This window comes from Martes martes (assembly GCF_963455335.1).
Source record: "Martes martes genome assembly, chromosome: 6".
In the NCBI taxonomy this organism is placed as follows: domain Eukaryota; kingdom Metazoa; phylum Chordata; class Mammalia; order Carnivora; family Mustelidae; genus Martes; species Martes martes.
Genome location: NC_137893.1, coordinates 15748652 through 15762281, shown reverse-complemented (window position 1 = coordinate 15762281; position 13630 = coordinate 15748652). Strand labels below are relative to the sequence as shown.

The 13630-nt window shown below is 46.6% G+C and overlaps 1 protein-coding gene across 1 annotated transcript in view; it reads left to right on the top strand.

The window, feature by feature from the left end:
- The window catches only part of PLEKHG1 (pleckstrin homology and RhoGEF domain containing G1), a 128033-nt gene that overhangs the window by 95290 nt on the left and 19113 nt on the right, over positions 1–13630 (top strand). The window contains exons 6-11 of the mRNA XM_080805229.1: positions 1264–1414; positions 4948–5079; positions 7506–7688; positions 7774–7869; positions 8061–8147; positions 13337–13370. Of these exons, the coding sequence (XP_080661355.1) occupies positions 1264–1414; positions 4948–5079; positions 7506–7688; positions 7774–7869; positions 8061–8147; positions 13337–13370 (683 nt within the window). The remainder of the gene's footprint in view (positions 1–1263; positions 1415–4947; positions 5080–7505; positions 7689–7773; positions 7870–8060; positions 8148–13336; positions 13371–13630) is intronic.

Sequence of the window (13630 nt, the reverse complement as noted above, 5' to 3'; positions counted from 1 at the left end):
GAGACACAAGCCCTTCCTCCTTTCCCCAGGGAGGGGCCCAGGCCCTGTCAGGTCATTGTCCTCAGCTGTCTCCCTGGGCCCTGAGCCCAGAGTTCAGTGAACACCTCCCAATCTGTTGCAGGTGTCCTGTCCTTGGGCAGGAGCTGAAGCCATCAGCTGGCCAAAGGACAACTGGGCAGCTAGTTCTGGCTCTGGAAGAACCTTCAAAAAGACCCTTGGCTACGTGATAAGGAGTCGTTTTGAAATATCAGCTTCTGGAGGAACTAAACCTGTTTGGACAGATAATTCTCAAAGCACATGGGCACAAAAGCGATTCTAATAGGTTCATTAGGAGACCTCCATCTCACTTCCTTCCAAGGACTCTTATTTTGTTGTTTGGCTCTAATTTTCTAAATTAATCCTGAAAACATATTACTGACTTGGGGAGAGAGGGGCCAAAATCACTTCCACCTGCTTTCTTCTAAGTTATGAGACCATATGATTTTAATTTACATGTGTGTATGAGACTCCACGAGCTCACTGGCTTTCATGTACAAGATACGAACACCATTTCAATTATTCCCCTGGGGTGTTAGGGGGCTATACTTACCACCTTCGGGGGAGCTGGGGTGCAGAAGGAACTCTGACCTGCTTTCCTAGTCCATTGAGGCACACTCCCTAAGAAGAAGGGTCTCTCGCTGTTTCAGAAACTCTCTTTAGAGGGATCTGTTCAAAGATTCTCCAAGGGGAGTTAACCTATGCGCCACATTCTCCAAAGATCTGCACAGAGTGTCCGGCAGCATTTGTGATTTCTACAAAGGCAACCAGCAAAAGGGGTGACAGATGTCCAACACGGGGCTGGGCCTCCTGAAGAAGGAGCTCCTTTTTCCTGGTACAGAGGTGCCCCGTCCTTGCAGTCTGACCTGTGGAGACCGAATACGGATGTGCGGTTCAAGCACTGCACCAATACCCACATGGAATGCAACCAGGGGCTATTACCCGACTCAGATCCCCTTTGGGCCAAGCATGTGTCGTGGCTGGGGATTGCTTCCCTAGAAGGGAGGAGGACCTTGCCGCTTAGCAGCCACATGTCCACGCACAACCAGCTTTCTCTAGTGCTCTTTTCTAATCCATCCACCCAAAGAGACACCTTTTTCTAATTTGTCCAGGGGCATTTTAGTCTAAATATAGCTCTGTTGCTCCCTGACCTACTTTAGGGCATGTAAAACTTGAACACCCATCTTAGGACTACAGTTCAGATAAAAACGTGGATCGTGTTCACAGGTCGGTGGCTGTGCTGACGGAGTGCATGCGGAACAAGATGGTGGCCAAGTTCTTCCGGGAACGTCAGGAAACTCTGAAACACTCACTGCCTCTGGGGTCCTATCTCTTGAAGCCGGTTCAGCGGATTCTCAAATATCATCTCCTCTTGCACGTAAGTTTCTGCCTGCCCTTGAATACGTTCCAGGGGATGGCGATTCGGTGCACAGCTCTATTACGCTGAGGGGGAAAAACGATCAGAAAAGGCTGTGGACATATGGAAACGTTTTCCACACTCGTACTTTACAACGGACTAATCTGCTTTGAGGAATTAGAGATATTTATATTCTGGGCCTGCAGCCCCATTGACACCAGCCAAGTGAAAAGATTCATTTTAGCTCTGATTCTGATAGGGTTTAGGAGTGTCTCATTCTGGGCAGCGGATGGTTTCAGGCAGAGAGCTCTCACCTTAATGAAAAGCAGATTTCTATGTGTTTTATCTCCACGAGCCTAGACTCAGTAGGCAGTTGGGCAGGGGCGCTATCTGTCATAGACTGGCTTTTGTACGAGCAAAGAGAAGGAGCCGAAAGAGGAGAAGACCGATGAGTGGTGTGATGAATGATCTTTGAACTGGGCTTAGCATCGCTCCATTGTATTGATTGCATTTCCACGATTTGTATACAACGCAAGGAGGCTTTAGAAACGAGGGTAGACATAGCTCTCACATTCTCATGTCTTCCCTCTAAGGAAGTTGATAAAATTGGCGAAAAGTTTTCTCACAAGTCATTCCCGTTGGGTTAATAGGACTGGACTGCCCTTATAACACAAGGAAGACCTAGCATGGTGGTTAGGGGCCAGGCTCTGGGTTCAAATCCTGTAAATTGTCCATGTTCACTGTAGCTCACAGGCAGTCCATAAAAGTGAGCTATTGCTTTGTTTTATTATTTGATTATACTACATTAAAATCTTATGACTTTAATCCAGAGCTTTTATCTGTATCACCAAGCCTGTAATTTATATGTATCTCTTTTTAAATGATTCCAGGTTTCCAACTTGGATAATCATTCCAGTTTTGCTCTGTTCACACACATCAACAATTTTAACAATGCTCATGGTCCAACTTTGCTAGAAATTTCTCAGCTTTGTCTGTTTGGCCGGGTGGCTCATGTTTGGAGAATCTTGTGTCCTGTGAAACTACACCAGAGATATCATTTTAATTGTTAAATTAATACCCATGACCTCTTAGATTAGTGGGATTAATCTGCTAAACCAGTGTCCAGGTAATGCTGACATCATACCTGACCTGGGAAAGATCTCTCCTGGACAGTGCTAATATGGCATTTAAGACTGGTATGTCTCACTTTTAATCTCACAAAACAAACTGAGGGTTGCCGGGGGGAGGGGCGTAGGGAAAGGGTGGTGGAGTTATAGACATTGGGGAAGGTGTGCGCTATGAAGTGTGTAAACCTGGCAATTCATAGACCTGTACCCCTGGAGCTAATAATACATTATATGTTAATTAAAAAATTAAAAAAAAATTTTTAAAAGACTAGTGTGTCTCAGTGATCTCTAAACTTAGCCATCTAGATCGTTAGGCGGCCATCAATCAAAAGCAGTCTAAGATGGCAGTCGCTTAAGCATGGGAGACATAGCAAGTCAAGATCCTTACAAAAAGGCAATTGATAGGGAAGCATAGCCCTAACCCTCTAAATTAAGAGCTGGTGTCTTGGTTTAGGCTGCGCTAAGAAAATCCCATAGCCTGGGTGGCTTCAACAGCAAACAGTTATCTCTCACAGTTAGACATGGGAAGGCCAGATCAAGGCGCCAGTCCGGTCAAGTGCTGATGAGGTTGCTGCCTGGGTTGTGTTCTCACTTCCTTATGAGGTAGAAAGAGGCAAGAGAGTTCTATGAGAGCACTAATCCCCTCCATGAGGGCGCCATCCTCATGACCCGAGTACCTCCCAAAGGCCCCACGTCCTAAGACCAGCACAATGGGGGGTTAGGATTTCCACATGTGGCTTTGGCGGGGGGGGGGGGGGGGGGGGGACACAAGCATTCCGTGCATAACGACTGGTAATGAAGAACGGTGGTTTGATTAATCAAAAACTAACTTCTGGTTGCCTTTGAAGTATTTTTGCTTTGAAGGGTGATTTAGAGGGTTCCTTCTGTGTCGTTTACATCACTTCAAAGCTGTGTAGCCATCCATGAAGGTTTGCACAGGACAACACTCTGTACTCGGGAGTCTGTTTGTTGTTGGACAGGACTGCGTCTCAGACCAGAAGAAGAAATTAGTATTTTTTCTAATCTGCTATAGATCTGTAGCTTACCTGGGAGCTGTCAGGAGGTATAGTTTCATAGGGCCTTTCTAACAGCTGGGTCTGAGTGTGGAAAGAAAATGCAAATACCTTCCCAGTTTCTAGCTAGATGGAAAACTTCAGTATGTAGTAAAAGCAAACAGAGATTTCCGAAGTAGGATTATAAAATAATAACCTTCATAACTTACCATAAGAACATAACTTTACCATAAGAACTAACCTTCATAAGTTACCATAAGATTCAACCTCCATCCTTTGGCTTAATGATTATGTACATCATTGATGTCCCAGAAATGATCTAATTGACTATAATATCTTCTTATTGTTTTACATATTTGTAGAGGTTACTGTTATTGTTTTAAGAAGACAGCGCGTCAACTTAATAAGCCATTATTGACCCCTAGCTCTCTGATCGTTAGTATCGAGTAGATAAAGAATTAATAAATGATACAACAGTCCCTCTCCATAGGTTCTTGAGGGGTCTAGGGACATGTGTCTTCTGTGCTGGAAAGAATTAGAGCAGAGCTCATGTCCCTGTCGTGTCCCTGGGGTTGTGGAACTCCAGGGCTGACCTGAGTCAGCGATCAGCGATCGCCGGAGAATACGTGAACCATGAGATCATTCTCAATACTCTGAAGGCTTGTATTTCATGAACTTCATTTGGGGCTTTAAAGCCTTGACTACAAGGAAAGGCACTTGCTATAGACATACTTTTAAAGATAGTGTCCAGGGCACCTGGGTGGCTCAGTGGGTTAAGCCTCTGCCTTCGGCTCAGGTCATGATCTCAGGGTCCTGGGATCAAGCCTGGCGTCAGGCTCTCTGCTCAGCAGGGAGCCTGCTTCCCCCTCTCCCTCTGCCTGCCTCTCTTCCTACCTGGGATCTCTCTCTGTCTGTCAAATAAATAAATAAAATCTTTTAAAAATAAAAATAAAAAATAAAGACAGCGTCCACTCTGTGGTTCAGTTTGTTACATAGTCCTATGTTACACATTATATTTCCTCTGGGAGGAAAAGGAAAGTATGTTTTCTATCCTGTAAGGGTGAGAACTCTATTACCATTGGCCACCAGGAAACTCCAAAGTCTCCAACCGTAATAGCAAATCTTGTATCTATTGTAACTGTTGCATCCTTACGAGACTTAATGGACCATAGAGTGTTTTTTATCTTCCTTGTCATGAAATTCTAATCCACTCCTATTTTTCCTCCCCCCATTTTCATTCCCATCTTACCATTTTGTTGCAAGTCTGTTCTGGTAAACTATCTCAGATTCTTAAGCATGATGGTAGCGTGTAAGTAGAGGCAAAAGTGAAATATGGGGAACTCATCGTGTGTGTCACTGGCTATATGAGAAAAAAGTAAAAATAACTAGTTGTCTTTTTTTTTTCTTTTGAAAGGAAATAGAAAATCACCTTGACAAGGACACCGAAGGCTACGACGTGGTGCTGGATGCTATTGACACGATGCAGCGAGTGGCCTGGCACATCAACGACATGAAGAGGAAGCATGAGCATGCGGTCCGGTTGCAGGTGAACTTGAGACGGCGGTGTCTGGCGGTGCTGCAGGGCATGGACTTGTTACCATTTTCTTTCTTTTTTTTAAAAGATTTTATTTATTTATTTATTTATTTATTTTTTTTTTTTTGAGAGAGAGAGAGCATGAGCAGGGGCAGGGGAGAGCCGCAGAGAGAGAGAGGGAGAAGCCAACTCCCCACTGAGCAGGAAGCCTGATGCGGGACTTGATCCCAGGACCCTGGGATCGTGACCTGAGCCAAAGACAGACACTCAACCCACTGAGCCCCCCAGGTACCCCTACCATTTTCCAAATCAGATTCTAAGGTGGCTCAAGTATTACATTTCCTCCACCGTCTTCATTGGAGGTCTCCTTGAAGGAAGATTAGGATGTGGCTAATTTGATCACTTTTAAGGTGGTATTTAAGAGAAATTACATTATAGCTTTAAACGAACAGTTTGTTCATAGCCCCTTCAGTTACCCAGGTTGAAGTTGGAGTCTCCTGCACCCTTAGCTTATGTTAATTACAAATAAGTCCTTCTTCTCGGAAGCAACTTTCTCTAAGCTGTTGGAAGGGTTTTTGAGTCTTACTTCCTGTCTCCCTATTGAATGCAGAACTGTGGATTGGTACATGTGTGGTGTGGGACAGGGACTCAGAGAAAGGAGAGCTAAGTCTGGACACAGGTTCTCTCCTGCTCCACTTGGGAAAAGGCTCACCACTGCATGTTAGAGTCCTCATTTCTAAAATAAGACAGACAAGAGATTTGCTAAGCCTCTTTCCAGCACAAAGACATTTGATAAATGCTAACCCAATGATCATGTCCCAGGTTCACTATTTAAAAACAAAAGGTCGGGGCACCTGGGTGGTGTAGTCTGTTGAGCATCTGCCTTCGGTTCAGGTCATGATCCCAGGGTCCTAGGATGAGTCCCACGTCTGGCTCTCTACTCAGTTAGGAGTCTGCTTCTCTCGCTCCCTGCTGTGCATGCTCTCTCTCTCTCTCTCTGTCAAATAAATAAATAAAATCTTAAATAATAAAAATAAAAACAAAAGGTTGGGGCACCTGGGTGGTTTGGTCAGTGAAGCATCTACATTCAACTCAGGTCATGATCTCAGGGTCCTGAGACCAAGCCCCGTGTCAGGCTCCTGCTCATCTGGGAATCTGCTTCTCCCTCTCCTTCTGCCCGACCCCAACCCTGATTGTGCAAAAATTTTAAATGCTCATATAAATAAATAGATTTTTTTAATTAAAAAAATAAAAACAAAAGGTCATGTGGGCCTAGAAGCTGGTCACAGACTCCTCTGTGTCCCTGGAGTGAGACATGAAAGCCCAGAGGGACTCCATGCTGTGCGGAGCCCCTATGCCCAACTCAAGAAAAAAGATACATTATTGAGCTCAAAAATCAAAACAAAACCCTAGGATTCATCTAGAGGCAGCCAGAGTGTGGTATGAAGTCACTGATGCTCAGAAATCGAGCGAAGGTGACATTCTAGTCTTCCAGGCCATGTCTGGTTTTTAGAATAGTCAGAAAATCTTTCATGTGTCGTCAGCTGCATGTTCTGCGGACATAACATCCATCGCATATTCAGAAATGGCTAAATGACTGGTTGGTTTTTCACATCTTAGAAATCTGTTTGGCATTCTGAAAACACTGTTAAACCAGGCTCTGGCCCAGACTTTTATCTCCATTCCTATCCATTTCTACTTTCAACCAGTGAAATTTGGGGCTCTCCTCTGGGCTGCTTAATTAAATGCTGTTTGCAAGTATTTTCATTTTTCAAAACAGCAAAATATCTGCTTCCTTAAAAAACATTGGTGTGGATGTACAGCACATCCCAAAGACACTTCAAAGTCCTATTCTCAGTTTATGTTTATCAAGTGCCATTAAAAATGTGGCGGTGACAACTTCATTTCCCTTCCCCCAACAAATGGGATTAATACCAGGAAATTTCTAAGATGCATCTTCCATGGCTTCTCACTGCCCTTAGTTCTGAGTCACTTGTATATAGTATGGATTTCAGTTTCTGGAAGAAGGTTTGCCCGTCAGTAGCTCTGAAGGTTTTTATGCAGAGAATATGGGTGAGAATGTCAAGAGAAAGACGCCTTTTGGAGAAGGTCACATACCTGTGTCCTCTTTACCCAGCTTTTGAGAGTCCTAAGTGTTGTCAGCAGCCCTAGGAAAGGATTATCAAGGAATGGAAATAAGTAATTGGCAACTCAGCAATTAGCAACTTGATTCATTTCTGTTAACCCTTAAGTGACAGCACCCATATATATGGGTTTAGGTCATGGATCGTTCGACACCATTGGACACCAAACAGATCCCTTAGACCTCATCAGCGATGGTCAGACTCCATTCTTGAGTCTGCATATGGGCCACCATGTCCTTGCAGCCACGTGTTCCCACCTCCTTGCTTAGTCCCCCGGAATGGTCACTTTTCCAGGAGATACAGAGTCTGCTGACTAACTGGAAGGGGCCAGACCTGACCAGCTACGGGGAGCTGGTGCTGGAAGGCACCTTTCGCATCCAGCGTGCCAAGAACGAGCGGACGCTCTTCCTCTTTGACAAGCTGCTGCTCATCACAAAGAAAAGAGACGACACGTTCACGTACAAAGCCCACATCCTGGTAGGTCTGAGCACTGGGCGGGGGCGGGGGCCTTGCTCCATTCTCTTCCAAGCGTGCCTCACCCTCCCTCTGCTGTCCTGCGCAGTGCGGCAACCTCATGCTTGTGGAAGTGATTCCGAAGGAGCCGCTCAGCTTCAGCGTCTTCCACTATAAGAACCCGAAGCTGCAGCACACAGTTCAGGTAACAGCCGGGTCCTCCCGTCCCTGCGGGGCTCGCCCTTGGGAAGGAGGAGCGCCGTGTGTTGGCCGGCCTTTCCAGAGCCTTCTGGCTGCACAGCGTGTTGCCCACCTTGTCAGAGGGTTATCAGAGGGTCTAGTCTTGTGTGTTGGGGAGGCACGAGTCGTCTGACTGTCCACGTTGCCTTCTGGTAGGCTAAGTCCCAGCAGGACAAGCGCCTGTGGGTTCTGCACCTGAAGAGGCTGATCCTGGAGAACCATGCGGCCAAGATTCCGGCAAAGGTAAGACGATGAGGTCAACAAACAGGGAAATGTGAAAGAATTCAAGTCCCACAAGGCAGCCTGCCAGGAATAAATGTTCACTTTCCAGATAAAGAAAATTGAAAGAAAGGATACAGATGGGATCAACTCAACCCGTCAGGTACATTAAGAAGATTCACATATAGGAAAATTGTCAAAGGTTGTTTTTTTTGGTTTTTGAATATTTATTAATATACTTTAGAGAGAGCGAGAGCACAGTAGGGGCAGGGGGAGAGGGAGAGAGTCCTCCAGGGGACTCCCTGCTGAGCTTGGAGCCTGACACGGGGCTTGATCCCAGGACCCTGAGATCATGACTTGAGCCAAAACCAAGAACCAGATGCTGAACTGACTGAGCCACACAGGTGCCCCAAAGGTTTTTGTTGTTGTTGTTGTTACATTTTCTTTGGGGGCTTGAGCAAATTAAAAATAAGGAAAAGACTACAAGAAAATCTTTAGAGGACTAGTAGAATACACTTGTGAGAAGTATTCAAAGCTCCACTAAGCACCCAATGCGATCAGAACTAGCTTAGGTTCTGTGGGAATGCTAGGGAAAGAAGATACAGACTCAGTTATGAAGGAATTTGTCCATGAGAGAGTCAGCCATATAAACAAGAAACTGTTTGCTAAAGAGGATAAATTAATAGAGGTATAAGCCAAGTATTCTGGAAGGATAAAGTGTTCAATTACAGTCGAATGGGGAAAGGAAGGAAATGACTCTCACCTACTTCAGTCTTGAAGGATGAGGAATGTTTTTATCAAGTGGAAGAAGAGGAAACCCAAGCTGAGGGAACAGCATGAACAAAAACAAGGAGATGTGAATGGGTGCACCCTGTTCGCAGCCCACAGATGGTGCCTCGGTGGAGGGGCTGGGTCCTCAGGAGATGCAGCAGGCGGTGAGGCTGGAGAGGCGGAAGGCAGTCCGCTGGGCGGCGAAGGTCTTTGAAGGCACACACCAAGGAGTGTGACTGTCTGGGTGGCAGGAAACTATTGAAGGCTGTGGATGAAGGGGTTGGCCTGATCTCCCCTGTGTTCTGAGCGTGTAACTGCAGGGACAGGGTGATAAATGAGCTGCAGGAGGGACGCTGGCGGGAGGAGAAGAATCAGCAAGCCACCGCGGTGGTCTAGAAAACAGGCGAGGGGCACTTCCGGGAGCCCCAGCAACAGAGGGGGAGCGGATGCAGAAGCTCTCACCGAGGCAGAGGGAACGTAAGTTGCGCACGAGGTGCATGAGGACAGAGAGAGAAATAGGAGTCAAGGATGAGTCAGGGGTTGGGCCCAGGAGACAGTGCTGAGTCCTGAGACAAGCTGCCAAGGGGAGGAACCAGTTGGGTGGGAGCAAGGAGGAGCTCTCAGGGTAGCGTGTGCGGAGGCGAGTCAGCCCAGGTGGAAATTCAGGTCTTGGAAGCTGCGGATCTGGAGGCTCTCGACACAGTCACTGACGCCCTGAGCTTCGCTAGGACGGCCCATGAAAGTGTGTACAGGAGAGAACCCCTGGGAATCCCATCTCAGTGACCTGCAAGCCGGTGGGGAGAATGAGCAGGGAGGTAGTAAGAAAACCGAAGGAGACAGGCGTAGGGACAAAGGAAAGAAAGGATCTCAAAGAAGAAGACGGTAGCAAGAGTCTCAAATGCCACAGACGGGACGTCACAGCCGATTCAAACAGGAGGGTCAGAGATTGGGTTTGGCAACTAAGAGATCAGGGAGAGCTTGCAGGGCGTTAAAGAGAAATGCGGACCTGAGAAGCCGCAGACCGAATGCAGACTGGAACAAACGCAGGAAAGATGCAAGGTGGCGGCTTGAGCGGGGGCAAGATGAGAGCGAGGCATCGACGTAGGCAAACACCGTGGACGCGACAGTGGGCGGCGGGAAGGAAGTGAACCGATAAGCCAAGGGGTGCTCTTTGGAACCCCCCCCTGGGAAGCAGGGAGGGTGGGGTCAGGAGCGCTGGGTGAGAGAGTAGTCCGGGAAGGTGGAAACCTCCCTCCCAGAGCTGGGGGAGAAGAAAGATGATTCAGGGCCGAGAACCTTTGAGATGGACTCGCGTGAAGATAAAGAATTTGATTTCCCAGGAGTTGGCGATGATGTCGTGTGTCGGGTTGAGGGAGCCCAGGTGGGGGGATCCCAGGTGGGTTTGGGCGCCTGAGGGAAAGTGGCAAGGCTCAGAACACTAAAGGAAATGGACCAGTCTCTAAGGATGACTACAATAATTTGTTCATCCGAGACCCGACGGAGGGGGGTCACCGTGGATCAGTGTGCTGAGGTCATGCGGAAATCTGCTCAGCGGCTTGGAAACTAGCATCAAGGAACCAGGGCACAGGGGGTGAGGCCCAGCAGAGCCACCAAAGGGGAAGCTTAGCAGCAGGGAAACGTGGGTGCCAGTCGGCACAGGCATTGAGCATGAGCTCCAAGCTGAGTGGAGTGTGCAGTCAACAGAGAGAACAGGCATGGCTTGAAGGACCGCGGGCCTCAGATCCCACACACCGGCTCAGCAGGAGTTGAAAGGTGGGGAGATGGAAATACAGAGGTCTGTGGTTGAAAAGGGGACTTGGAGAGCTTTGGGCGCTGCTAAGGTCCTGGGGGCCGCTGTGACTGTGTGTTGCTGTTCTGGAGTGGAAGGAAGGGGCGATCAGAGATAAAGCAGCTAGGAGCTAGTGTGCAGGTAGAGAATGGATCGTCCTATGGATGGTGAAGGGGCCCTTGCTGGGCTGGGGGAGGAGGGAAGTGGAGCAGAAGGTGGGGTGGTGGTCATGAGAATCGGTCTGGGGGTGGCAGGGTTGCAGAATTAGGAACAGGGACATTTCTGAGCAACGAGCGCCTGTTTTGCTCTGTGTATCTGAAGCTCGTTCTCCGGGGCTGTCCGCCTCGATTTGGTGCCCGGGAAATGAGTGTGCATAGGTGTGTGTTGGAGCGAAGCATGAGTCGCATCTCATCAGGGCGTTGTGAGATGTGAGGTAAGTCAGGCAGAGAGGTGACTGCGTTTTCTTCGTGGTTAGTTACCCGGCTGCTGGCCCTGTGCCCCGCACCACCCTGAGCAATGACAGAGTGGCTTTGATAGGCCCCACCCACGGTTCACCTGTCTCCTGGGAAAATCAGAGCTGCCAAAGGATTCCCAAAGGCCATTACAAAACCAGACCGGCTTGCGTACCTGTCCTCTTTCTCCCACACAAGACCTGTGTGTTCCAGGCCATTCTCCCTTGATGCGTTAACATGGTTCCAACAGTCACAACAGAACTGCACTCTTTTACCCAAATTCCTGACCTTTAGAATCTAAACATTATTTTTTTCCACGACGACGTCTTGAACACACCTACAGTGGGCTGACCACTTTGTATTTCGCCCTCAGCAAAACACCTTCTAATGAAGGTCTTACTCTCCCCATTCTAGAAAAGTCAGAACAGAAACTCAGCAACGTGTGAGTTCTCTGCCCACATTTATACAGCTCGTTCGTGACTGAGCCTGAGTCAGACCCAGGTCTGTCTGGGTGCACAGAGCAAGCATGAGCCCCATTCCACAGTGCTCCCAGGGGCAATGAAGATACATTTATTTAATATACTTGATCCACTGTGATGTAATAATAATTTTCTATTTTATTTAAGCAGGTTTATTACTAAGTTGAACTTTTCACTTCTTTCTTCAAGACTTCTTCTTAGATCTTTTTCTCCAAAGCTTTCAAAATCTGTTTATTCCTAGTAAACAAAAGAAATGCCTAATGGGAAATTTTTGTAAACATCAAAAAAGCCTTACCGTCTAACGCGGTTGCCATGAGCTGTTGGAAATTCATTCCTGAGACTCCCAGCCTCCTTCCGGTCTTTCGATTCAGTGATGGTCCCTGGCTGACTCCTAGAGGAAAATGTAGGAATAGTACTTTTCTGAAATTAAATGTCAAGATGGGGGGTGGGGGAAATGCTAAGTCCTTAAAGCCTAAGTCTATAGATACCAGGAAACTTCTTGGAAATAAGCATTTTCTTTATTCAAATACATGATAGTCACACTCACTCTGCTCTAGATTGAGAATAAAGATAAAAGTAGAGCCTTCTGCATTTCATTTTTTTAAGATTTTACTTATTTATTTGACAGAGAGAGATCACAAGTAGGCAGAGAGTCAGGCAGAGAGAGAGGAGGAAGCAGGCTCCCCGCTGAGCAGAGAGCCCCTTGTGGGGCTCAATCCCGGGACCCTGAGATCATGACCTGAGCCGAAGGCAGAGGCTTTAACCCACTGAGCCACACAGGCGCCCCACCTTCTGCATTTTATATATCCCCCTGGTTCTAGAAACGCACTTCACAGAAATTGAGCTCCTATCTGTGTTTGAAATTAGTTCCAACTAGTAACCTCAAACTGATTCTATAATAAAAACATCAATGTCATCAAAATCTAACCATTTGTTTTCTCAAACTTATGGTGGTTGCATCCAGGTTTTTTTTTTTAACCTCCCTCCTGTCCTTTTTTTTTTTTTTAAACTAAATATTACCAGTTACCCTAAACCTTTTTACTGCACTATCAGTGCAGTGTGACAAAATACAACCAAATTATTTTTAAGGTGATTTTTCGCCCAATGTTTATAGGTTAAGTTACAGGACCCTTGAACTATGAAAATGACACAGGGGGCAAGATAGGCTACTTAAAGTAATTTTTTTTCCCCTCTTTGCATCCTCAGGCCACAGGATTCATGTTAGGATAATTAACTATCTTTTTATAATTCCCTAAACGTTAATATCGTTGGCAGCAATAACAATGAAAAGAAGCCTTAAAGCTTTAAAGCTGCGAATTTTGGGGTGGAGGGGAGAAGAAAGCCAGAGGATTATCTGGCCCAGTCCCTTGGTGGGCAGGTGGTAATTCCATTGGGTTGAGTGCCTATCATGTGCGTCTACCAGCAACCCTGAAGGGTGGGTCCTGTCTTGCCCTTTGTGGCTTCCTTCCAGATGGGGGCTGTGAGCTTAGCGCTGGTGCCTCCATTGCATAGCGTCCGCTGCCCACCGGAGGGCGCTCGTCTGCTTGAAGCCCTTGAACTATGCGTTAGTGCCGCAAAGAAATAATGAGTTGTTTAAAGCTTTTCATAAATCCCTTCTTCAGGTAGGATCTAGAGGTAATATAGGTCTTCTGTATGACGACAGGTAATTTAAAGAAGAAACCAAAAGTAATTGCAATTAAAGCGATTCTTTCTTTCTTTCAGGCCAAGCAAGCAATACTTGAAATGGATGCCATTCGTAAGTTTCATTCTCTTAATACAATTTGAAATTTTGTCTCCTTGCATCTATCATATTTTCTGCTTAGAATTTATACAAATGTCAGTTTTAAGAAAGGAGCAGCTCTCTGTTCACTGTGGTAACAAACAGAGCCAGCAGACAGCATGATCTCTTCCTCACACATTGGTTTGCTTGTATGTTGATTTCACCTGGTTTATCTGCACCTGACGGCTGGCCACGTGTCCAGATCTCTGTATCAACTAAGAATGTAAGACCTGCTG